At 48.0% G+C, this 27,122-nt stretch overlaps 1 protein-coding gene across 11 annotated transcripts in view; it reads left to right on the top strand.

The window, feature by feature from the left end:
- The window catches only part of NAP1L4 (nucleosome assembly protein 1 like 4), a 1,422,554-nt gene that overhangs the window by 1,272,736 nt on the left and 122,696 nt on the right, over positions 1-27,122 (top strand). For 6 of the 11 annotated variants that reach the window (XM_086957862.1, XM_086957857.1, XM_086957863.1 and 3 more), the window contains one exon: positions 14,785-14,838. The exons of the other annotated variants lie outside the window; for them this stretch is intronic. In XM_086957862.1, the coding sequence (XP_086813988.1) occupies positions 14,785-14,826 (42 nt within the window). In that variant the 3' untranslated portion in view covers positions 14,827-14,838. The remainder of the gene's footprint in view (positions 1-14,784; positions 14,839-27,122) is intronic. 11 annotated transcript variants of the gene reach the window in all.

Here is a 27,122-nt window from a genome sequence, read left to right as displayed (position 1 = left end):
TAGGTAGGCCTCTTGCAGCCGCTGGCTCGATTTTCAGGCACTGGAGCAGCAGAAGCCTCCTCTCCGCCCCCAAGTCACAGCTCCCATGCCAGCAGCAGGCTGGAGTCAACGGAGGGGAGGCGCCGCTGACTCTGGTGCTAGGCAGTCCCACATGAGCACCACACCAGGCTGGGCCCGGGGACGCGCCAGGGAGGTGCTACTGGCAACACCTACAGGAGAGGCTCCGTCAGTCAGCAGTGCAGGCACAGGCGTCCGAGTGCTGGTGGGTGTGTGGGCGGCTGATTAGGTCCTTGATCCGAAATGCCGCAGTTGCCTCAAGGCCCCCTGGAGCCGCAGTGGGGGGTGTGCAATGCTGGGTGCCATCGCTGGAGGCCAGATGACACCCTTTGATGGTGGATCATGGAGGATTACACGGCTCGGCTGGCAGAGCTCGCTCAGCTCGCAGCAATCTTGCTGCTGGCAAGGCCACGCCCCCTCAACTAATGAACAGTTTTGGAATGTGTTCGTACTCTCACTTCATCATCACCATTTTTGATCTAGAAAAAAATTACATTAGTATTGAGTTCCAACTGTACTATCTAGGAGCAGATCTGGTTGAGTCAACTGAGTGACCCTGAACATCTTCAAGTCACAAGCTGCTAATATACGTTGTAGAGATGATTTTGTTCGGGCATTGTAACTGGTTATCAGAAAGGGCTGCATACAGGGATTGCAGACACTTGTGTGGCCTTGCCATTTTATGCATATAGTGCCAGCAAGCATACAGTGTCAGTGCTACCTCAGGAAAGTGCTTTCTCGTGTGCATGGTGGTGTGGCCTCATTCAAATGAAGGCAACATTTTGTTTCTGCACCCACGCTGTGTTATGGATGTGGGCGCAGCTGCAATAAGCCCATCGGGGAAAATGACTGTGCACCTGAAAAAAGAGCTGCGCAATCCATGCACTCCCTGAGAGCGCCACTCGGATGAGTAAAGAAGGTTCCCTTTGACCACTCTTGGCGTCCCCATGCACTCACTGCAGCTGCCTGCAAAGGGGCATATTGGATGCCGCCTGCACAGTAAAAGACTGAGCGGCAGCGTCAAGCAGCTGCTGTGTCTTTCACTTAATGTGCTGCCCTCAGGGCAGGCAAGAGTTTGCAGCTGCTTTAAAGGCAGTTTGTGGTTTGTAATGGTTTGCAATGTTCTTGTTTGCATATGGCACATCATGTATAAATGGGCCCAGAAGTCTTTACTTTGCAGCCACTCCATCAGAAGTACCCTTACATTGCAACTTTGCAGATAGGTTTTATGAAATATATAAATGTGTGCGTGTGTGTATGTGTGGGCGTGTGAGCACGCAAACATATTAATTTGACATATATACTTCAAAATTGGATTTCAATTCAGAGAAGTTTCATTCCTTATCATTTTAATTCTTGATCATAAATTAGTATGTAAATACTTATAACTGTATAAATATAAATAGATATTCAAGTTCTCTTCCGGGGGTCCTCATCAATAGTCATAAGCATTAGAATATTCCCGCCCATGCGCGGGACCCCGGAAACAATATATTATATGTGCCCCACATATATATACTCATATATATATATATTGTCCTACCAAGTGCTCAAAGCGATGAGATGTCACCCTACTGCGTCCAGCCATCCGGCAATTTACATGCAGCCTGCCTCTTTGATCCAAAAATGTTACTTTCTGCCGACGCGTTTCGAGGCCAAGAGCCTCTTCTTCATGGACTGCCTGAAAGAACACACCGAAGCTCGCATTTGCTGTATTTTCGGTTTTGATTTGCATGTTTTCCCTTTAGGAGGCGTGGTTTTGTGAAGCAGATCAATTGGTGCATGCTGGACATCGTAGTTACAAATGCGAGCGTGCATGCAAACTTTTAGTAAGTTCAGTGTCAGTTCCCATTTTAAAAGCATTATTTCCATCCTTGAGTAGGTAAAATATATATATATATATATATATATATATATATATATATATATATATATATATATATATATATATATATATATATATATATAAGCAATTGCAGCCAATCAAACAGTAGAGCTGAATTATGCTGTAAAGAATTTCCACCATACATGAACATCTGCATTAGAAACATGAGAAACAACACCAAAGATTGTTTAGAAACTGTTTTAATGCTTAGAAAGCAATAGAAATTCTTATAACTCACTAAAAGCATAGCAAGCTCCCAGGCTGCATTGCAAACACAGTCTAAAAAGACTGAAAAGCTAACCTGTAGCTGCATGTAATAAAAAACTGACACCGTGCCATTAAGGCCCAGTATCCCATCATGCCTCAGGGGCAGGGCCGGACTGACAAGTCCGGGCACCGGGCAATCCCCCGGTAGGCTGGATGGGGCGGGCCGGTTTTGTGCCAGCGGGGCCGCCGGGCCGGTTTGGAATTAATTTGGACCTGTCCCTGTTGACACCGTGACAGTCCAAGAATAGCAGCTAATTCTATCTGCTACATAATTAATGCTAAATGTGCTGCTGTGCCTGCCTGTGCATAACGCAGGCAGTATTCCATGTAAAACTAATTAAATAATGCGCCACCTGCTGCTGTTCGCTCAGATACATTGGGGCAGGCAGCGCAGATGTCTCCTCCTCCTCCGCCTGGCCCCCGCGTCTGCACGCAGCCTAGTTCACCCCTTACTAGGGGGGGGTCTGGATGTGAAGATCATGCGCATTGGGGCTGGCTCGCACTAAATGCGCGTGCAAGAGGTCAATGAGGCAGACACTAGTCACGAGTCAAGAAACGAAAAAGAGCGAGGCAGGGCACAACATTTAATTGTTTCTAACTAACCCCCGGCACCCTGTCTGCTCTCTGCAGGTGAGTGTAGTCATGCTAAATTGTAGAACTGGTTATCCCTTTTTAATAAAAGCACTTCGCTTTCAGTTTCCACATTTCCAAAATAAAGGGAGGGGTGAAGCGGGCGGGCCTGCGATGGGAGAACTAAACAAATGAAATCCAAATAATTATCCAATTACGGGAGGCACGGGGTGGTGGGGTTTGAAAGATCCTTTTTAGGGAACCTAAAGGCCCAGATGCTACTCCCGCACGCCAGCGCACCCCAAGTGGAACAACCAGGCCCCTCTACACTGTTCTTTATCCACGCCACTAGCGGGACCAGAGAGGCCCATAATCTGTATCTGTGCTGCGAGCGTGATGCTGTCTAAACTAAGTTGAACCAATGCCACTCCGGGGTGACAGCACGATGTTGAAATAGCAAGTGATATTTTTATAAGGCAAGCACAAGCTATGAGAATGAGAGCTTCAAAGTCCAAATACGTAGAATCATGCACTGTGGGTGCTGGGAAGGCGCTGGTATACCAGCCCTTCTGACTGTCGAAAAGCAGAGCCAAAGCAGGTTGGAAGTGAACCCTGCGTGCACATGGTTCGAATACCTTGAGACGACCTGACATTTTAGGAAACTAACAGGGGCCTAGAACATGGTTACTCGCAAGCATTTTCCAGGGGGGCCAACAAGTTTTGACTGTCATGTGACCGAGGGCCGCAATGATTATCGCAGGGTGGCAGGTTTGCAGGGCAATATAAGGTGAGCATAGGGTAGGAGAATTGTGTGCATATAAAGGCTGATTTGCAAATGATAGCCTGAAAACCTCCGATTAATCCCGAGTTCTCCACTTGATCAAATTGTGAATCATAGGCACTTATTTTTAAATTTCACTTTGCCTCTTTTTGTCTTCATTATCACATATAAGAGCACCTCGAAATACATTACTTCAAGATGCGTGTGGTACAAAACCTCTTGTGTTTTATTTCATAATCTATAATGCTGTCTGTGTGCAATAGCAACCCAGGCCATTCGGATGGTAAATATAACAACTGACTTAGCTCTTCTACCCCACTCTGAACCCTGACTGGACACTGCCTGGCCTTCCATAGCAGAGCATAGTTGGGCGTAGTGAAGGTGCCCCGGTCCAACTGCAACACTCATTCAAATCTGCCGGAAGGGGCCTCAGCCCTTGTAACCGGGGGTCTTCCTACCCCCTAAGGCCTCTACGACTATGAACGTTAGCGGGTATGGAGGCCCATAGTCACACACACCAAGGAGAACACAGACTGGGTTTAAAAAGCAGGCCCCTCCCACCCTTGTTAATTCCACCCAACTACATCAGTGGCGCCTCTGCCCCCAGCTATCTCACTAGTGGCCGCACTACATTTTTTGCTAATTAGACAGCTTGTCGCCTTCCTCGAGACAAATGGATCCCTCGACCCCTCGCAGTCCGGTTTCAGAGCCAACCACAGCACCGAGACCGCCCTCATCGCTGCCACCGACGACATCCGAGCCCTTCTCGACAACGGGGAAACAGCGGCACTCATCCTCCTGGACCTCTCCGCCGCGTTCCACACTTGTCTGCCACCGCACCCTAGTCCAACGCCTCAGCAACACCGGCATCCAAGAGAAGGCATCGAAGTGGATCATCTCGTGCCTCGCTGGAAGAACACAGAGAGTCCGCCTCCCCCCGTTTCGTTCCGAGGCCACCGAAGTCATCTGCGGCGTCCCGCAAGGATCATCACTCAGCCCCACCCTCTTCAACGTCTACATGAGACCTCTCGCAGCCATCGCACGCCAACACAACCTCAACATCATCTCCTACGCCGACGTCACCCAGCTGATCCTCTCCCTCACCAGAGACCCCGACACCGCCAGAAACAGCCTCCACGAAGGGATGAAAGACTTCACCGAGTGGATGAAGAACAGCCGCTTGAAACTGAACTCAGACAAGACAGAAGTCCTCATCCTTGGGCCATCACCCACCGCCTGGGACAACTGGTGGCCCCCAGCCCTGGGCACCGCCCCCAAGCCGACAGACCACGCACGCAACCTGGGCTTCATCCTGGACTCCTCCCTCTCGATGACCAGACAAGTCAACGCCGTCTCCTCTTCATGCTTTCACACCCTCCGCATGCTCCGCAAGATCTTCCGATGGATCCCGATCGAAACCAGGAAGACGGTCACCCAGGCCCTCGTCACCAGCCGGCTGGACTACGGAAACACCCTCTACGCCGGAACCACAGCCAAGCTACAGAAAAGACTACAACGCATCCAGAACGCCTCCGCCCGACTCATACTGGACATCCCTCGACGCAGCCACATCTCCGGCCACTTGAGGAACCTGCACTGGCTCCCCGTCAACAAGAGGATCACGTTCAGGCTCCTCACCCACGCACACAAGTCTCTCCACAACCTGGGCCCCAAGTACCTCAACGACCGCCTGACCTTCCACACGCCCACCCGCCTGCTACAATCCGCTAGCCTCGCCGCCGTACCACGCATCCGAAGAGCCACTGCCGGAGGCAGATCCTTCTCCTACCTGGCGGCCAAGACATGGAACTCCCTCCCCATCCACCTTCGGCTCACCCAGGACCACCTCGCCTTCAGGAGACAACTCAAGACCTGGCTGTTCGAGCAGTAGCGGCCCCCTTGACCCAAGCGCCTTGAGACCCTTCCGGGTGAGTAGCGCGCTATACAAGTATTATGATTGATTGATTGATTGATTGATTGATATGTGGTAATCCTGCACACTATTATTTCACTATGGCCACTATCGTTACAATGTGCTACCTTCCAGTGATGTTGCAGTCTCAGCGAAGAGGTCATGCATTGACTGGGCACGGGGCCTGTAGTCCCCTTCCTGAGAACGTGTGATGCTAAATGATGTGAGCATAGTACAACGTTAGCGCTTCATGGACAGGATGAGGACGCTGGTGAAAAACGTCAGGAACGTCCACAGCAAGGCAGTGGCACAGAGGGGCAACCTATGGGCCACGTGAGAAGCAGGTGACTCGTGAAGCTGTTACTGTTGGGAGATCTAATGTGTTTGCTTCAGATGCAGTATCACACACAAGCGTGGAAATGTGAGCTGCACAATACGCTTTCACTGGTGCACAGCATGATTAACTGGAATGGGGCTGCAGCAGAGGACACACTGGTGAGCGCTCATGCACGTCGATCACACTTTTGGGCAGTACAAGGAGCTAGCACTGTGAACATTGCAAGACCACGGCAGACAGTATTTGAAGCAAGTGGGCCATAAGAAATGCTGGTGCCAGCCAGCAGGTCACAAAACTGACACTGGTGAGCACGATGAGATGCTGTAAAAACATGCAACATAACCATTCCCGAAAGGGTTATCAATTTTAAATGCGCGCATTCATAATTTAATGTTCATGTTCACCCTATTTATTTAGTCGTGTGGCATGCATTTATTTCTTGCACAATTCCTGTACCGCGATTGGCATAATTAAGCAAGGGAATGAATGGGGGGCATTATTTTACATATCACGGTAAACAATTGCGAGGGAAGGAGAAGAGGGTTGCTGCGGACTGGTATGTATGTGTTTTTCAAGTTCTCGGTAATCCACTGGAGGCTGTAAATGATCATTGAAGGGATGCAAGCTAGCCTATAATTACAGGAAAGAAAGTGGCAGCTCTGGCATTTCACAACTGTGTCCTCGGAAAAAAAAGTGCTTGGTGAGTTTGTAATGATAATTTGGATAAAGGCTCATTACTGAACATCACACCACTTTAAACAACTTTCACCTTCATGCTGGAGAAGAAAGGACTATTTTAATAGCGAGGTTCTTTTGTGTTCTCTTGAAAAATTCAATCAAGACAAAACGTCATTGACTTAGTGTACTCTACCGCTTGTATTTAATGAGAGCGCATAGGTAAATTTCATGTATCTTCAAGAATGGAACAAATCAATGCAAACATGTTAGTGATGGGGTGGCGGGATGGGGAGTTGTCTTGAAAAATATGCAGGATTGCTACAAAGGAGTGAGCACATTTTATAGTTTCTCTTCATGAGAGAAAAACTGCAAAGCGATCTGATCTACAGTGTCTTCGTGGCCGAAATATATATATTTTTTAAGTTTCTATATTAATTATTGAGAGCCTTTACTGTAGCTAGCAGAGGCAAAATAAGGTTGCTTTGTGCCATCAGTATGTCAAAATGATTGTAAAGGACGAGATAATCTAGCTGCAACGTCACTTTACCTGCTGCACCACAGCTGCAGGAGGACAATGAGGTTTGCCCTATACATTGCTTTATAGACATTCTAGGTCATGTGAACTAGGTAACACTCTTGGTATTCAATCTTTATTGCAACCAATTGTTGGTTTAAATATGTGTCTTTGATTTTGTAAGTCATGATTGTCAAATGGGCATGATTAATAAGTCACCAACATTTTTTCGGTGTCACAGGATAAAGGAAACAGCGGTATCAAATTATAAGGGTAAAGATGAAGTACATGATGGATTTATGTGTAAACAGCAGGCAGGAAATGTATAGAATGTGTTACCTTTCCGTACTGCCATCATAGTTATGGGCAAGATTCCTTCAAACGCAGCAACACATTTAAAAGGCACTTTTCTGGGTGTATTTTTCCAGCACTACTAGGTCTCTGTAGTAGAAGTAATTGTTAATAAAGTGATAATATATGTCAGAGTTGCGTGTCACTGAATCTTTTTCATTCCTTCTGCCATTCCGGTTAGCAGGGAAAGTGCGTAGTTTGATGTCGATGTGTCCGGCACATTTCTTACCCTCAGTTTCCAAATGTCTGTGTGCCGTGGCAGTAAGACTACCATTGTTATAGTTTCCAGGCTTACTCTGTTTCCCATTACTACAGTTGCGTTAGTTTGTTCGGCGACGGCAAGGTGAAAAAAATATGCAGATGTAGGTTTAGGAACAAAACATAAGCATCTATTCAATAACACACGCAAATCACCCCAACCCAGACACACCTCTTGGGTCCCATGCCCCTTGTGAACACGTAAAGCATCGCAGACCAGGGGTTTCCAAGTCATCTGATACTTTATCTCTTCATACCAGTTTCATCCTGAGTTCGTCCGGGGGATAGTGCAGAATTGTCTATAATTCAATCACAGTTTGTTTCGTCGCACAGCGTCTTTCTCATTCTAAAGTTTTTTTGCCATTTTGTGAAACTAAGGTGTAAAAGCATCGTTAGGGATGTTGGTTGTTGGCATATTATAGAAAGACTGCAGTGTTCGGGGACCCTTGAAACGTCAGCCAGAAAAGTATTTCTTAATGTTACTCCTGACCCTACACCACCCCTTATAAGCGCATTTAATGACCTTTGACAATCAATCACTAAAACATGTTTGCCTTTTTCCTGTCATATCTCTTTCTTCACGTCCTCCCAGGTACTACTTATAGCAAGTAGTGTAAGCTTCTATGCTACCTTGTCTCTTACAGGGTGCAGCAACAGTATTTTTTAGGAGTCTTCTTTTTAAATCATATTGAAACTCTAGTTTGAATTAAAAAAAAAAGCATGAAAAATGCTTACGTTGTTAAAAGCCACTTACTACTGCTTTGTGACCTAGATGCTGACAGAATTAGGATATCCACATGAACCTTCCTGCTTTCTCAAATTTGCTTGAAAATGCACTATTCTCGGAGGAGGAGCTACGACGGCAAACAAGATGGCTGCCTAGGTTCCCGGCTCCGCCGACCTCTGTATTCCACCACGAGATCCTGCACGATATCCTGATCTTACACCCAGCCTCTACCTGGATGAAGTGTTCCTCACTCCGGAGGTGAAATCCCCAAGCTTTTATCATTTGACTTTGCGAACTTACACCGAGTTAAAGATCGTGGCCTGTTCCAGCAGTGAAGCCGGGGCCTCGAGTAACTGCAAGGCCAGGTGGCAGTTCAACAACATCGGCTGAGAGACCCTGCCAGGGTCCGGTCTACCGAAGTGGAGACTCTGTCTACGCCCGAATTTGGTGGCAATTGTTTTCCGTGCCCAGCGTTGTGAGAGAGGTGACCGGTTGCTGCTGACTATGTGTGGGGATTCCTGTACCGCGGACCCGGTATAGCTTCCTGCCGGGGTTCGGCGGGTCGGGACCCCGGACTGCGGTGCTGCGCCGGGTTCTTCCGGCAGTGGATAACTACGGGTCGCTGCCCATGCTAGCCCTCTCAGTATCCTGTTCGTCCCCAAACCCCCCCCCCCCCCCCCCCCCCCCCCCTCCCCGAAAATTTCTGATTCACCCGGGGAGCCGATAGTGACTGCCACCAAACGTGGTATAGTGGATCGAACGGCGCCTGGGCCAACGCTGGAAACAATAATGGCAGAACTTTGGGCATTTCACTCGCAAGTGGCTGTGCTAATGGCTAAAATGGATGCAAGTTTGACTGGGATCTTGCTCGAAGTACCGGACCCTGCCCCACAGTTGAACCAGCAAACAATAGCCCCTCAAGCCGCGGCCATTTTGACTATGTGCGAGGACCCCGTGTGGGAACAAGTGTGGATGTTAATACCGGATCCAACGGATGGCGCCCTGGTAGACGTTGTCCCAGAGACCAAGAATGTATCGCAGTGCCTTTCATCATCATCGACTTTGGAGGTCTCGAAAGGCGTTGTCCCCCGCCCCCACCCCCGGTTCTACGATTCCGGACTAAGAACTATCGGGACAGTCCAGCTTGGGGAGGGGAATTTTCCATCCGTGAAGACCTCTCGGAGTCACTAGCCTCATGGGGTAATGGATTGACTTTCGATGCTTTCCCTCTTGTCTATGACTTGTTTGTGTCCTCAGGGGTTTGGCTGGGGAGGGTTCGTGTGATGATTCGAAAGGGTCAAGGTTCAGTCAATTGAACTGGGATAGACTGGAGCACTGGTCATGGAAGTTCGGATTGTAACTGTTTAACAATAGATGCTGGGCGGTGTATCACGGTACCCCTTCTTGATTTTAATAAGAGTTGCTTTACGTCCGTTTTTTGGCTGTAGGGGGTATCTGTGTTTTGGCGGGGGAACCAAGGGGCCGGGAACACCGTATGATTATGCCCTCCTCCACTTCTCTTCTTTTTCCTTCTTTTAGGGTTTAGGTTAGTAGGGCGACAGGCACGCTGCTAGTGGGGTTAGGCTATAGCCATCGGCAGGGGTGCAGGGTGGAGAGTTGGAGGGGGGGTGGTTATTTTTCCTTTTTTGTTTTCTATGGCCTTTTTCTCCCATCCCATATTTCCTTTAGGATCGGTAAGGTCTGTGTACTATTTTGATTTCATTGTGCTCTGAAATTAGTGTCCATGCTTCTCACGTTACTCGAATTACTGGGTGGGCGGGCCCTGAGAACTGGCGGTTACGAAAATGTATATTGTCTTACTGTGTACACTGATAAATAGGTATCAACGCCAGAGACCCACAAATGGCTGTTTCCACATGCAAATCCTGTTTCTTCGGCCTGTCCCCCGTATCCTGTTATTAGATTGTATGGCCCCTGATCCGATCATTTAAATATTATAAAAAGAAGACCTTTATTATATCCTGTGATCTACTACTGCGTTCTGATACAAGATCCATCCTGAATCGCTGCCGGACCTCAGGGTTGTCGGCTGAAGAGCTGTGTTGTGTTATGATTCATCAAGGTTTGCTACTGTTTAGCGGCCGGCCCCTGCGGTTGTAGGCCCATGCTTGTATTTTATGAATGTTGCAATAAAGGTTTTTCAAAAAAAAAAAGAAAATGCACTATTCTCAACATTTTCCATGGGGGAGACCCCCCCGCTCCTCCCCTCTCCTCCCACGGACCCTATCTAGGTTGGTCCGGCTCGCACACTACACTTGCTCGCTGCAGTGCAGTATCACAATTATTTTACGCCTCACCACTTTCAAATGTCACCAGCTGCCCCTGGATAGCACTTAGATGCAGCAGGTGAGGTATCAAAATCTATTTATGTAGCGAAATGAGGAAGGCTGTATAGAGATGGTTATGGTATAAAACCTCACTCAACTGTAAAACAGCACATTGTCTAAAGTTTTAAACCTGAAGCAAGTGGGACGTCAATAGCCTGCTCCTGTGTCCAGCCTGTTGCGGGCCCGCTATCCTGTCAGAGAAGCTGCTGGCTTTGTCCAATGTTTCAACCGGTCGACCTAACTTTCACCAGAAACCCAGATAAGACTCTTTTCCAGAATAGGGCCAGGGAGGGCGGTTTGCCGAAAGGCGCCAAAACCTCTGCTCGGCCTCTGTGTAAAAAGCGTACAACCTCCCTGCTGCAATCACAAGTGGGACGCAGTGTCTCTAAAACTGGAACCAAGGAAATAAGCAGGAATAACACAGCAAGGTTTTTGCTAAAGTTCTGGAAACCCTAACTCTGAATATAGGAAGAATGGTTTCATCAGCAGAGAATAACATATCTTGATCAAGCGAGGGAGCCATGATTAGCATAGAGGTCTCCTTGTTTGTCTGTGGTACTTTTCACCAGAACTAGGCCACATATCTCCCTTATGTGCCATGCATATCTGTAGCTGGCACCAATGGCAGTCCTGGTACCTGGTAATTATTGTCATGTGCATTGCACACCGTTCACAGGCAGGAGGGTGTGCAGCCAGGGTGCTTCTCAAAGAAAAAGAGGGCTTTACACACAGTTGCCCAGGGGCCTGTGACACCTCAGACAGGTCTGGCACTTTAGGTAACAACATAGTGTAACTGCGTGCACCCCACCATCCTCCATCTCTGCCAGCCTCCATCTGTGCAGCTTCAAGCGGGGGCTGTATGCAGACACCCTAAGTAAGTATTTCTGAAATGGCGATCCATGCAGGAGGATCTTTGCAGGGGCGGTGGGAAGGGATCCCCTGCAGGGGGTTGTGTGAAAGCACTTTGTGAGAGGGCATGTTGCACTGGCTGTGGACCGAGGCATGTTGCTGAGGCATTGTAACATGCTTTGTGTTCATGCCGATCTGTGTAAAACCATTTTGCTGAGGATTAATGTACAGGGCACAGTGCCGGGCTCTGTTATGTAGAGTAACAATGTACGAGTCCAACTTCTAAAGATAATTTCCAGGGTTATTGTGTACAGGTCTTTTATGCATTGGTATAATGATGGAGTAATGTACATACAACTTTTTGTGAGAGCAATGGTCAGCAGCACCATCATCTAGGAGTTTTTTGCATTGGTCATAGTGAAAGGGCACCCAGTACTGAACAGAATACAGCGCCAATGTGTTGGTTTCTTACGGTGGAAGCATGATGCAGGAGCATCATGAAGGGGTGTTTTCATGGCTTTTCAATGTACAACATGATGGAAGGGCAATATGTACATAGAAGATGGAATTGTTCACAAGAAACGTTTTCGACGTAGACATGTACCTCTATGCATTCCGCAAATGTAAAAAGTAGTTTACAGCCCATGTCCATCCTGAGCCTAGTGTTTATGGCCTGACAGATGGCTTTAAGGAAAGCAGCCTTTTCAGACCCTCACAAATGCAAGCAATACATTGAAGTAACTTCTGAGGGCATGAACGCAGGGCCTGGAATCCAGCACAGCAGAGCAGATTGGCAATTCAAAGAAGCATGTATGGCCTCTAGCTGTAGTGTATGTAGTGTTAACTTTCAGAAAGGAAAATCCCACAAGGCTCCCGCCTTGCCTTTGATGCTAGTTTTCTGACCATCTCAGAGAGTTTGCAGTTGTTATCTGTTCCTTATACTATAATTTATACATTACCAATATAAGATGCAGAACTGAAGTGGCTTTTACTTGCAAGAAGGTATAGAATATCTTCTAAAAAATATTTTTAAATGTTATTTTTGTTGGACAGGAATGAATGGCAGCAAATGTGTTGCATGTTATGTGTTAATTACTATTACCCACAATATATCTAAAGATGTATGCTTTAAATATTCCAGGTTTTATATAGCTCTTTATTAAACTCGTTGCTTTCTGAAATTTGCTTGAAAATGCGGCATTTGCCCACTCTTGTTTTCAAAACTTTTTTCATGGGAGACTTGAACTGCCTTTTCCACCCCGCAGCCCTACTTATGACGGTTGGTCTTGACACCAGCCACTAATCGTGAACATGTACGCCTCACCGCTTTCATATGTCACCAGCCACCACTGGAATCCTCAACAAAAAGTGAGCGACCCAGAATACCCTTGAGGGCTTGGGTAATTAAGTAGAAAGGTAAAGATGCCTTCAAGGGAATTTGTTTTGAAAGTATTTGATGATTCAAAGTAATTTAAAAGGATAAATCAATATTCCTTATCAACAATCAATTGAGCGCAGTAATTTTTGGTTGGTTATAGGGCCTCTATTAGGTCAAAACATATAGACAACAGACACAAAGGTGTATTAGAAAAATATAGTTTTTATCAAAGAGTCGTTTGAATAAGTCGTTTCATATACAGATAAGTGAAAATACAAAAATACTTAGGCCTGTGGGTACACACACAAATAAATTAATAAGTGACTCAACAGAACCTAAGGACACCTATCCCAAATAAAACGAAATAAAACAAGATAGGGATAAGATGAAAGGTCGACGTTTCGATTTCCCAAAAAACAATTGCAGAAACCATCTTCAGGACTCATGTCAATTGGGATCTGTATAGAAAAGGTTGTAATCTCAATTCCCTATGCTGCAGGTCTAGGGTGGTTGTAAATCGGTCACAGTATCGTTTCAAATTAGGTACATGTGAATTTAATTCAAATCGGGCTATACAGAAAAATCTAGTTATGCCGTAAGAGTAGAGATATTTCGGGGCACACTTCAATTGGACACAGATGAATGCTCTAATAACACGGGTGATGGCGAAGTGCAACGCAGCATGCAATCAACTTGGTTGCATGCTGCGTTGCACTTCGCCATCACCTGTGTTATTAGAGCATTCATCTGTGTCCAATTGAAGTGTGCCCCGAAATATCTCAACTCTTACGGCATAACTAGATTTTTCTGTATATCCCGAGAAATGACTTTGTGATTTTTGAAGATCCGATTTGAATTAAATTCATTTCATCATCAAACTATAGGTTGCGGCACACAATAGACAACCTCTTCAAAACACTCAGGAGCCATACAAACTTATAAAATAGGAGCAGCACATGTACCTAATTTGACACAATACTGTGACCGATTTACAACCACCCTAGACCTGCAGCATTGGGAATTGAGATTACAACCTTTTCTATACAGATCCCAATTGACATCAGTCCTGAAGATGGTTTCTGCAATTGTTTTTTAGGAAACCGAAACGTCGACCTTTCATCTTATCCCTATCTTGTTTTATTTAGTTTGATTTGGGATAGGTGTCCTTAGGTTCTGTTGAGTCACTTATTTATGTATTTGTGTGTGTACCCACAGGCCTAAGTATTTTTGTATTTTCACTTATCTGTATATGAAACGACTTATTCAAACGACTCTTTGATAAAAACTATATTTTTCTAATACACCTTTGTGTCTGTTGTTTATATGTTGTCTATATGTTTTGACCTAATAGAGGCCCTATAACCAATCAATAATTACTGTGCTCAATTGATTGTTGATAAGGAATATTGATTTATCCTTTTAAATTACTTAGAATCATCAAATACTTTCAAAACAAATTCCCTTGAAGGCATCTTTACCTTTCTACCACTGGAATCCAGCACAACTCGCTACTACTTGGCCTCTCGACCCTTTTACCGCCTGTGGGGAAACTGGAGTTGGTAAAGTGTTGTTTGATAATGAACATTTATTTGGCCACTGTAAATTAGCACTTCGTCACATATGTCTGTTTATCGGTTTTCTACCATTTCACCACTGGCAGAAAACAGTTCCAATTGGTGTATTAATATAAGTGCTCTGCTTTAATGCATTTAACTTTACTGCTAGCTTCTATATGTCTCTAACATCAAAGTGGGTTAATGAACAAGCCGCAGTGCAGTTGTGTTCGCAAACTCACTGTCATTTTTTAATGATATTTTTATAAGGGCAAGTAATTACCTTTTTAAATCCTATTATTGTCATTCCTTAATCCAGCTGAGTGCAGTGCATACAATCTCAGCAGCATGTTTGAGCTGATGCAACAAGTCAGTAAGTAAATGAACTTATTTTATGAAATGTAAAATGTATTACCTTAAAGTCTAAAAAGTAAATTTTTATATTTTCTCTTAAAACTTTTAAATGTATACATCCTATTAAGTACTTCAACCACAATTAGCCTTTGTGCTACTCAGGAGGGTTACAGCGTTCAGATCTGTAGGATGATGCTTATATTAACACTAGGTTACCATAATAATATACAGAAAGCAATTATGAACCAACCTTAACACAAAACCTCACTGTCTCTGTTATTTCACAAGACACAGTGTTAGGATTTTTCCCAAAAACGTGAAGCAGAAATGACTTAATTCCACTTGGTCTGCTTGTTCAGGCATCTGCTGAAAACTGACAGTCTATTAGCCATTGCTCATGTTAACTCCTGTTTTCACATTTATTTATGCCTTGACAATTAAACTAGGAATATATCTCACTGTGTAATGCAATTTCTGAATAGTTTTTACGACACCTACAAATAACAGGAGCTAATCAGCATTGTTCCACTCCAGCGGTTTAGTCTTCATGAGTCAATTAAACAAGTACCACTGTAATAAACTCCATTTTCCTACTGTGTAAGAAATGTGGCTGAGTGCCTAGAGCTGCTGACTTCAGAACCTGGTGTTCCAGGTTTGAATTGTGTCTTTGGTACAGTGCAGCCAGCCTTGCAGACAAGAGTCTGAAATTATGGAGTGTTATAGTCCATATAGGTACTATAATATAGGACTCGGTAAACTTGTTACCCTTCACCTATATTCTCTCCCTCCATTACAGTTAAAATACTATAGCACATGAACCTACAAGCAGTGATTTTTTTATTGTTACACACGGTTACATGATACGCTTGGACAGCCACTGTCCCCAAATGTGAAGTGTATGTGTGGGTCTTCCTGGGGGGTTGTGCCACTAGACAATACACACACTGCAGGAGTGAAAGCGAACAGAGAATGTTTACTAACATGGTGCACTCCATGAGTGCATGCAGTGTTCACCATTTTGATATGAAAACGTTTAGCAGCCAGACATGCCCCCAAACATGTAGTCATGACCTGTCACTTCAAAGCAGCTGAACATATGTACTTATCCTTGCTTCTAGAACAACTATGCCATAACAGAGTGGCCATGTATGTGATTACCCATGTATATAGTCTTTGTGACATGTCTTGTTTGCCTTGGGGGGGACACCCATTTCTATGAGAGAAACCACAAAATGTTACTCTCACTTTTACTTTGTTCACTCTGATTCACTACTTGTGTCTATTTTTGGTGCTCTCTGATAGAATGTCTATGGGTACATATGACTGGGTGGGTAACCTGATGTTCTTTAAGGTCATCATCTACTATTTACTGTGCTTTGAAAGTTGATACAATTTGAATATGTAATGATTTATGTGCTGTAAAATGCACCATTTTGGTCTGTCGTTTTCCAAACTTTTCTTGGGGGGGGAGAACACCCCCAAACCCCCCAAGTGGCGGTCAGGCTCCCCCCCAAGTGGCGGACAGGCTCGCTGCGCTCGCTCGATTCGCACCGGATGGGGGCTGCACTGCCTAAATTTGCCGGGGCTGCTTTCAGTTCCCAGTCCGGCAGTTGGGTCAGTTGTTCTTTCCGGCTCCTTCAGGAAGGATCCTGGTAACACAGCTCCACTCATTTCTGGCTTTTCTGACAGAAATTTGCTTTAATTTTCTAACTTTTGGACTTACTTTGACTTTTAACACCTTGTCATTTAAGGTTTCTCTCTTTTAGACAGTTTTTGTGTGGCATTTTGTTTTAAAATGCCTTCTCTTTTTGACAACTGTCCTTCTTGTGGCAACAAGAAGGCAAAATCAGACAGTCATGATGTCTGTATACTTTGCTTGCCTGATCATCATGATCCTAAGGACTGTCCTCACTGCGAACGCCTGTCTGAGAGAACTCTCAAGGACAGAGAAAGAAACCGCATTTATGGACTGGCTCAAAGATTCACCAGAGGAAGATCTCCAGTGAAGAAGGGCAGCAGGAGGGCCAGAAGTCCTTCTAAAGGCAAGTCTTCTCGTCGTCCTACTTCAACGTCGGGCTCGGCGCTGAAGAAACATCTTCCGGTGAGTTTTCCAGCTGAAAAACGACCATCGACGGCGGGCTCGCCGTAGAAAAGAAGATCAGGTTTGTCACCGACGTCGAGGATGCCAGCTCCGTCGGCGAAATCCACTCCACCGTCGTCAACCAGGCGACGATCGGCGTCGAGGGAGGTCACGCCTCCGCCGTCGTCAACAGGGCGGCGATTGGAGTCGAGGCCAGTGACTCCTCCGCTGTCGTCAACCGGGCGACGATTGGCGTCTAGGACCAAGACCCCTCCGCCGTCGTCAACCAGGCGACGTTCGGCGTCGAGGACAAGGATCCCTCCGTCGTCGTCATCTCGCCGACGTTCGGAGTCGAGAACCAGGACCCCTCCACCATCGTCAACTCGGCGACGATCGGCGTCGAGGACCAAGACCCCTCCACCGTCGACAACCAGGCGTCGATCGGCGTCGAGGACCAGGACCCCTCCGTCGTCGACAACCAGGCGTCGATCGGCGTCGAGGAGTTGATCTCCGTCGATGTCTCGTCCACGTTCGGCGTCGAGGACGTGCAAGGTTCCTCTGCCGTCGTCACGTACATACTCGACGTCGAGGGAGAAAGCTCCGTCGTCGGCAAGCCGTCGCCGTTCGACATAGAGAGACCATCGTTCTTCACATCACTTGTCGTCAAGACATCCGACGTCGGAAGTGATTGCTCCGTCGACGCCCCGGAGGCGGTCGGCGTCGAGGGGAAGAGATCCAGCGTCGAGACATGGCGATTAGACGATGAGGCGTCATTCTTCACCGTCGAGAGCTGGATCAATGTCATGGCGATCTGAGATTTTGGTTACGGAATCAGCTTCGCGTCACTCATCTTCCCAGTCTTCTGGTTCCTCCAGATCATCTGCAAACACCAGAAGTCCTGTCCGGAAATCTCCTCCACGTCGGTCAGAGTTTTCTGCTCCTGGGGTGAGGCTGTCCCCTAGATGGAATGCACCACTGCAAAATTGGCAGGACTCAGGGGCTACGGAACGCCTTCGGCATTACGTCAGCCCGGAACATAGATCTCCGCTGCAAAGGCTGGTTGCTGAGGTAGACAGAGTCTGTCCCCCCTGACAATAGGCAGCACGTTCACCTGAAAGGAGGCCAGAAAGATCTCGTTCTCCAAGAAGGGTGGAACATCCAAGAAGATCTCGTTCTCCAAGAAGAGAGGAAAGTCCAAGAAGATCTCGTTCTCCTAGGAGAGAGGAACGTCCCAGAAGGTCTCGTTCTCCAAGAAGGGAAGAGCGTTCCAGAAGATCCGGCGAGAGTCGACACAGTACCCATCGCAGGAGTAGAAGAACTCCTTCCACCTCTTCTACTTCCTCTACCCAATCTTCCACTAGGGATTACTCCCCTACTCTCACAGACAGCCCTATCTCCAGAGTCTCTCCAGTGGACGACATCAATACCTATCTGGATGTCCTGCAGAGAGGGGCTAAGAAATTAAATATTGAGATGGCTGTCCCACAAGTGGCTACCACGGTAATTTTTGAAACATTACACCGAAAATCTTCTTCCCGTCCGTTACTTCCTTTAGTCCCTGGAATCATGGATCCAGTCAAGAACATTTTCCTCACCCCTGCAACCATCAGAGCAGTGCCGGCTCGTATACAAAAGAAATATAAGCCTGCTGACTCAGACCCAGTCTTTGTCAAATCTGATCCACCAGCAGATTCGGTGATTGTGGCAGCGGCTCGAAAGACCAATGCAGTCGCTCCTTCATCTTCTGTCCCGCCAGATAAGGACAGTAAGACACAGGACTCATGGGGTCGCAAAGTTTGTAATGCTGCCGCTTCTGCCTTGAAGGTATCCAGTGCGTCCGCGCTCCTGGGAAGGTATGACAGAGCCTTATGGGACTCGATGGAGCACTTTAAAGCCAAGCTCCCGAAGGAAGACCAAAAGGACTTTGAAGAAACTCTAACGAAAGGCAGTCTGGTGGCAAACCAAATGATAAGCACTGCGGCGGACGGTGCAGTGTTGGCGGTGCACTCCTATTCACATGGAGTATGTGCCAGAAGGACTTCTTGGTTGCGCTTAACAGGCCTTAAACCAGATTCTCACCAACGGATCTTGAATCTTCCTTTCTCTGGGTCCTCTCTCTTCGGGGAACACGCAGATGAGGAGATGACCCGGATGAAAACCGAACTGGACACAGTAAAAGCGGTCTGTTTGGAGAAGAAGAAAGAATTCAAACGACGCTTCAAATCCAACAAGGGCAGAGGGGCTCAACAGAGGGTTCAAACCTCTCAGTGGTCCCAGAGCAAAAATCAGGGAAAAACTCACTTTCGAGGAGGCAAATCCAGCAGGGGTAGAGGAGGTCATCAACAGTCCTCGTCCACGACGGGAGGAGGGAAAGCTTGAGCAGTGGCTTCCTCTGGCGCCGTTACCCCTCCAGTGGGAGAAGGTGCTTCAATACATCTGGCAGAGTGGGTCAGCATCACAAAAGATCGTTGGTTGCTGAATATACTGCGCAATGGATATGCACTATGTTTCCGTGCGATCCCAAAGTCCATACCTCCGAAAAAGTCTTGCCCTTACCAACTAAACCAAAGAGAGGTCAAGTCTCTTCTTCAAAAAAGAGCCATCGAGGAGGTGCCTCCCTCTCAAAGGGGAAAAGGAATCTACTCCAGATACTTTCTTGTCCCCAAAAAAGATCAGGAGGACAAGTTCAGACCCATCTTCGACCTTCGCCTTCTGAACAAGGTGGTGGTCAAAGAAAAGTTCTGCATGTTGGCTCTTCACCAAATATGTCCACATCTTCAATTAGGGGATTGGATGTGTTTGGTGGATTTGGAATATGTGTACTTTCATATTCCAATCGCCCTTCGCCATCGGAAGTACTTGAGGTTCATGGTAGGAAGCACGCACTACCAATACAAAGTGCTGCCCTTCGGGCTCAAATCAGCACCACAAGTCTTCACCAAATGCATGGCAGTAGTTGCGGCTTATCTACACAAGAAGGGGCTCTTCGTCTATCCATACCTGGACGACTGGCTCCTAAAAGGCCCATCTCCCCGACAGGTACTCAGCGACTTCCAACTGTGCCTTCAGCAGTTACACAAGCTAGGCCTCCATGTGTACATGGAGAAGTCTGTCCAACAACCAACCCAGAGCATCCACTACCTGGGGGCAGTTCTGGACACAAGTTTGGGAAAAGCGTTTCCTTCGGAGGAGAGACTATCATCTATGAAGCAGAAGTGCAGGACTCTCCTCCAGTCTCGGAATCCAACAGTCAGACAGGTAGCTTCCCTGCTGGGCTCCATGGCTTCCTGCATTTTTCTGATGCCAAACACCAGACTGAGAATGCGGCCTCTGCAGCAAGCTCTAGAGGACCAGTGGGACCTAGCGACAGGGGATTGGGAGAATCGGATCAGTCTGTCCCAGGCAGCAAGGTCTTCCATCCTGTGGTGGACTCGCCCGCAGAGTGTGTTGCTGGGAGTGCCGTTTCACCAGCCTCTTCCGACACTGTCCGTGGTCACAGGCGCTTCTCTAGAAGGCTGGGGGGCACACATGGGGTGCCTTCAAATTCAAGGTCGGTGGTCAACTGCACCAAACCTACCACATCAACATGCTGGAGCTTCGTGCAGTTCATCTGGCTCTCAAGGCTTTTCTTCCAGCTATAAACACCAACTCATTCCTAGTTCAGACAGACAATACCACCACCATGTTCTATCTGAACAAACAAGGAGGCACACGATCTCGCCCTCTCTCCCTGGAGGCTCAGGCGATCTGGCACTGGCTTCTGGCTCGGGGCCTATCAGTAGTGGCAGTGCACCTTCCAGGCGAATTAAACACCAAGGCGGACGCACTCAGCAGGCACTTCGAAGATCAGCCAGACTGGGTGCTAAACGACGATGTGGTAGAAGAGCTTTTCCGTTGTTGGGGTCGTCCAACCATAGACTTGTTTGCAGACGACGAAAACGCAAAATGCCAGGTTCCGGTGGTCAAGGATTTCCTACAGGGGTTGAAAAAAGTCTATCCCCCGGTGCGAAATCCTTCTCCTCCTTGGGAATTGAACCTGGTTCTATCCAGGTTAATGTCACCTCCTTTCGAACCCATCCACAAGGCCTCTTTGCAACATCTCTCTTGGAAAGCAGCCTTTTTAGTGGTGATTACGTCAGCGTGCAGAGTAAGTGAGATACAAGCGCTCTGTACAAAGGAACCATATACTGTTTTCCACCACAATAGAGTAGTCCTGAGAGCTCACCCATCCTTCTTGCCTAAGGTGGTTTCTGATTTTCATATAAATCAGTCTATTTCCCTCCCTTCGTTTTTTCCAAATCCTACGACCCCAGCCGAGCGGTCACTGCACTCCTTGGATCTTGAGAGAGTGCTCAAGTTCTATTTGGAAAAGACCAAGGGGATCAGGAAGACAGATCAACTGTTTGTGAACTATGGTTCCATGAGAACGGGTTTTCCAGCGGCCAAGAGATCCATCTCCAGATGGATTGTCTCCTGCATTAAATTGGCCTATCAGCTTGCAGGCAAACCCTTACTGAGGTCACCCAAAGCGCATTCCACTAGAGGGAAAGCGGCCACAGTAGCTTTCTTACATGACATTCCTATGTCAGAGATATGCAAGGCTGCAACCTGGAAATCAGTTCATACCTTTACGAGGCATTGCTGTCTAGAATCTGATTCAAGGGCCGATACTCAAGTAGGGCAAGCCTCCTTGAGGAATCTGTTTGGGTAGCCTATGGCCTGCTCAGGCTTGTTGATGAGATTACGGTCTTGTTATTCCTTTGCCCGCAGGGATGAGGTGAGGCTCGCTATTCCATTCTAAAGCTTATGACTATTGATGAGGATCCCCTGGAAGAGAAGGATTAGTTTCGTACCTGTAATCCTAGTTCTCTTCCAGGGGTATCCTCATCAAAGTCATAAGCAACCCTCCCGCCTCCCCAGGCAAAGAACATTCGTTAATGAGGAGATATTGTTAACCTATTTGTTACTTGGTTTTTTCAGTCTCCGAAAAGAACAACTGACCCAACTGTCACCCCTGAGGCATGATGGGATACTGGGGGTCATGAGTGCCTTAAAGGCACGGTGTCAGTTTTTTATTACATGCAGCTACAGGTTAGCTTTTCAGTCTTTTTAGACTATGTGTTTGCAATGCAGCCTGGGAGCTTTCTATGCTTTCAGTGAGTTATAAGAATTTCTACTGCTTTCTAAACATATGGTCCGGGATGCCCGCCACCCCTTCCACCACCAATCCCAATGGTAGGAGACATTTTGAACTTTTTGGAAGGCAAGGGGGCCTCGCGACCCCCCTGGCCGTATTTATTAAAAAACATGAAACAAAATTTAAAACTTTAAATTAAAAACGTTTCATTTATCATGTACAAAATTCAACTTTCCATTACATTTGATGTAGACAGGTATCCAGGCTAACCTTGACAAATCTCTAATACAAAGATTTTCCTAACCGAGTCTAACATCATGCATTGCATACAAATTTTGTACATCCTATCGTTAGGGGCCAACGGCAAGGTCTTAACCGGTGTCAGATCCCTATCAACCACGTATGAGTGGCGCATGCGCAGAGGACTTTACCCTCATAGCCATCCGTAACTTCCCTTGTCATGGGGGCCCCCTTTCACTCTGCGCCATCTTAAGGACGTCCGAGTTCCCGTGCGGGGTAACCGTAAGAAGGACAGCGTGAACTCCCCCCCCCCCCCCCCCCTTTCCCCGCTCTACCTTCCGCCGCAGCGTATATCCGCCCCCTGGGAAATTTGAGGGAGGGGCCTATGGCCGTCTCCCCCTGGGCGATCCCATCCGTAATCGGTGCCGCCCCCCGTGGGAGGGGCCAATGGCCGCCTCCCCCTGGGCGCTCCCATCCATAATGGGTGGCGCCCCCACTAGGGACCTTGAAATCACTGCTCACCGATTATGACCTTACCGCCACAGGCCAGATAGTTGACCGACTATCTGGCCCCCCCACAACTCCTATAGGTCATGTCTCCTCAATCCCACTAGACAAGCTATCATGTCTCCTATCAATATGACATTCCCCTCCCTGGACAGGTGTACCCCATCATGCGAATAACAGTGGTCCCCCCCAGATGCACCCGTGAGGTATACTTTGAAGGTGGTTAGATCTAAACAACTTCTCCATTTTATTGTTGACCTTCTTTACCGAATGATTCAACGCTGTTGTGGACAACCCACCCCTCCACACCCTCCTCGGAATCATGAGGGACCAAGCTATTGTGCACCCCGGGAGTGTCTTTGCTAACCAACTAACTGCTGAAAGTATGTGTTCGATTAATGCCCGTCTGCCCAACCTCACCAAGTCATTGCCCCCAATGTGCACTATGACTACTGATGGCGGTGACCTGTGCCTCCCTAACAATTCTTCCACAAAATTTCACAGTTGGTCAATACACAAACCGCCCTTCCCATGAAGGGACACCCTGAAACCATATTCCTCAGATGTGTGAATCGCATCACCTGCCCTGAATATGTCCGCGGCCCGTCTCACGTATGAGTGGCCCACGACCCAGACCACTCGTCTTCTATTCCTTGCTCTTGAAGTGGTGGATAGCTGATACTGGGCTGGTCCCAATTTCAGCCCTGCGTAACAGGCTCGCGAAACTGTAATCCAAACAAAAGACAACAAGCGTGAGTGCACTTCTCAAATAAGTTATAACATGTGCAACCGCACATAACGTTTGAAACAGTCTGATGACCATCTCCCTATCTGTTTAACATTGTCTGCATGCAGACCCCCAGCCGTCGCTTCTGTAGCGGCCCCTATCCTGAACGAATGGGTTCCATTATCACTCGGGTTCAAGCTCGCAGCTGTGATCGTGATCGCCAGCACTCTTTGGAACTGAAACTTTGTTAACGGGGTCCCCTCAGCATGCCGCAGCAAGGCCTCCCCCCACGTCGTCACCCTTTGCTTTAGGTAGGCCTCAACGTGCATCACTGGACAACAGGGACTACCCGGAGCGCGCTGCAACACTATGCTACTCCCCTGGGCTTCCTGGTCTGTCTTTGACCTGGCAATCGTGATCAGCAGGGAATCCCCCCTCACTTGCGTGTGGGCCCTGCGCAGACCCCCTACGGTATCCCTTTTATTGGCAGCCACCAGGGCCCCATAGAACGCCAGTGCAAATGCTGCTCGGAATAGGACAACCTCACTAGGTGAGGAGCACGTTACCCCCAGTTTAGCCAGCAAGGCGGTCAATCTGTCAAATCCTATTGGATGCCTGTTATCCCTTTTGCGCCCCTCTAAGCGCTGCCAGCCGCGCAGCGCCTTTCTGACTGTAAAAGAGTCTGTCGGGTCCCTGATCCCTTGGAGCTGAGCCATAAACGATATGGCGGCCTTCTACCGACTGGCAGTTGCCGCCGACCGGCCCTTCTCATGAAGTGCCACTAAAAATTGGGTAAAGAACCCCTCCTGACCCCATATATGCTCCCAATCAGGGCCCAAAAAGGCACAATTCGAGTGGAACGCTCCTTCATAAGCTTTCCTTGTCCTGGGCACTAAACTGGCTGCCACGAGGTTTTTTAGTCCGGGCGCCGATTTGCCATAGCGCTTCGGGAAAGGGCGCTGCCACTAGCTCCGCTGAGGGTAAACAATCCCTGAAAGACTGCATTTTGAAACGAGAGAGCGCATCAGCTGCATTATTCAGTACTCCCGGCACATGTTTTGCCCTGAATTGTACATTTAGCCTCAAGCATTTCAACACAATTTCTTTCAACAATCGCAATATCCGCTTGCAGCGTGCTGCCTGCTGGTTAATGCACTCCACCACAGTCATGTTATCAGACCAGAATATCACCGAGTGGTTACTGAACTCTTCTGGCCAGGCCGACAATGCTACCCAGATCGGGGATAACTCTAGGAAACCAATGTTGGTCGTCAAGCCACTCGTCTCCCACCATGCTGGCCACTTCTGGGCAGACCATCTGTTACCAAGGATCGCGCCAAACCCCACACTGCCCGCAGAGTCGGTCCATAAACCTAACTCTGCTGACGAGGGCGGGGCTCTGCTCCAGACTACCCGGCCATTGAAATCCGCCAGGAATGCCAGCCAAATGAGCATGTCCTGGCGAACCTCTGCCGACAGTCTCGTGCGATGGTGCCCTTCCTTGAGGCCAACCATGGCAAGGGCAATGGATCGTGAGAAAGGGCGAGCCATCGGTATAACCCTCAGCGCAAAATTCAGCTGTCCCACTGTTTGCTCCAGTTGATGCAGTGTCACCTTGTCGTTCCTAAGACATTGTAGCAAGGAGGCCCTGAATTTGGCGATCCACGGAGTCTAGTTCAATACCCAGAAACTCCAGGGAGGTAGTTAGCCCCACTGTCTTATCTGGCGCCAACGGAACCCGAAACCCCGCATGAGCACGCAAAATTCCTGCAATACCCGTGCACAGTCCAGACAGCCCGCCAGGCCGAGAAACAGGAAATCATCGAGATAATGCATCACATGTTGGTGCCCTGAGGCCCTCGCGAATGCCCACTCCAGGAATGAGCTATACATTTCAAAGTAAGCACAAGAAATTGAACAACCCATCGGCATGCACATATCCATGTAGTATTTACCCTGGAATGCGAAACCCAACAAGTGCTGATCCTCGGGATGCACCGGCAGTAATCTAAATGCGGATTCAATATCCGATTTTGCTCCCCGGGGCCTAGGCGATTCAACATGACCACTGTGTCATCGAACGATGCATATCTCACACTGCAAATGCCTGCATCGATTGCCTCATTCACGGAAGCCCCCCTTGGCGCAGACAGATTATGTATGAGCCTGAATTCGCCCAGCTCCTTCTTGGGGACTACCCCTAATGGGGAACACACAAAATTGGCAGCTGGTATTTTACCAAACGGTCCTGCAACCCGCCCCAAGCGAACCTCCTTTGCAATTTTTGTGGCGACCACAGTCAGGTTGTGTGTAACGGACAGTTGGTTCCTGCATATGGGGGCCCCCCGAAAATCACCCACCGGGATCCTGAAGCCATACGAGAAGCCGTCCCGCAGGATCCTGGCGGATACATGATCAGGGTATTTGCTCAGCCAGGGGGTCATAGCCAAAATATCCACGGGCGATTGCTTAGCCATTCGGGCCACCGTGTCAATCCTGCTTGGTACCCCCTTTTCCCTCGGTAACATTGCCTCTGGATCGACAGCTAGTTTCGGGGTGGGAGGTGTTACCACAACCTGCGCAGGCATGCCTGAACCTACATGTTCCCTGCGGCCTACTGCACGTTCCCTTGTTAAAACCCCAACATACCCCTTGTTTGCTCCCATTCCCACCTGATCTAGTCTGAGTTTCTCCCCCGTGGGTTGGTCGAAAGGGCTGTGGGTGTCTCTGCTGGAAAGACCTGAAACCATTCGCACTCGACCCTGCTCCTCCCGCCGGGCCTGGCGTGAACTGCGCATGCCATGATACAGTGTCCAAACAATCCCAAGTCAACGATTCATTAAACTCTTTCGCTTTTCTAAACGACACATCGTACCCCTTCCATGCGTCCCCCCCCATATTTCTCATGGAAGCCCGTGATCCTGCTCTGGTAGCAAGCCAGGTCTCCCAACAATTCTGTTGTTCGCTCACCCATAATTGCATTAAACACAGAAAAAGCCCTGATCCAATTCATCATAGACTCCTCCACCCTGAATTCTGCCATTTTTGCCCTCCATTCACTGGGGTGCATCCATTCCTTCTGGGTTTTGGCATACTCAAATTCACGATTGTCCGTCAACAATGAAAACATATTAATATATTTGTTTGCCCACACCATCTCTTTCGTGGACATCGGAACATGTTGTGCCAGGCATTCTCGCCTTGAAGGCACAGCGCCCTCCCTCATTATTGGGGGCGGCCTCTTACCATTTTCCGTCGCACCTCCGGTTGCGTCCGTCGCCTTATTCTGATTCTTGACCGCGGCCGTGTTCATCACCTGCAAAGGAGTAGAAGGTACATTCCCTGCCCCAGAACCACTTGCCTGCCTGAGCTGGTCGATAATTCGCCTGGCCTTCTCAGCTGGATCTTCCGTCGCCACGGGTCCCCCAGCTCCCTTCTTCAACCAAGGCAATACTGCCGCTAGATGCATCTCCAGTTCAGGGGGGTACCTGTTCCTTATCCAGTCGTGTGATAATCACAGGGATTGGCAATCCCCCATCCGGTGCGGGCACCGGACTGGCCACCGTGATTACTGGGACCAGCGGAACCTCCTCCGGGACCGGGGCCTCGCTA

This window comes from Lissotriton vulgaris, chromosome 2_1 (genome assembly GCF_964263255.1).
Source record: "Lissotriton vulgaris chromosome 2_1, aLisVul1.2, whole genome shotgun sequence".
In the NCBI taxonomy this organism is placed as follows: domain Eukaryota; kingdom Metazoa; phylum Chordata; class Amphibia; order Caudata; family Salamandridae; genus Lissotriton; species Lissotriton vulgaris.
This window is presented reverse-complemented; position numbering and strand designations above follow the sequence as displayed.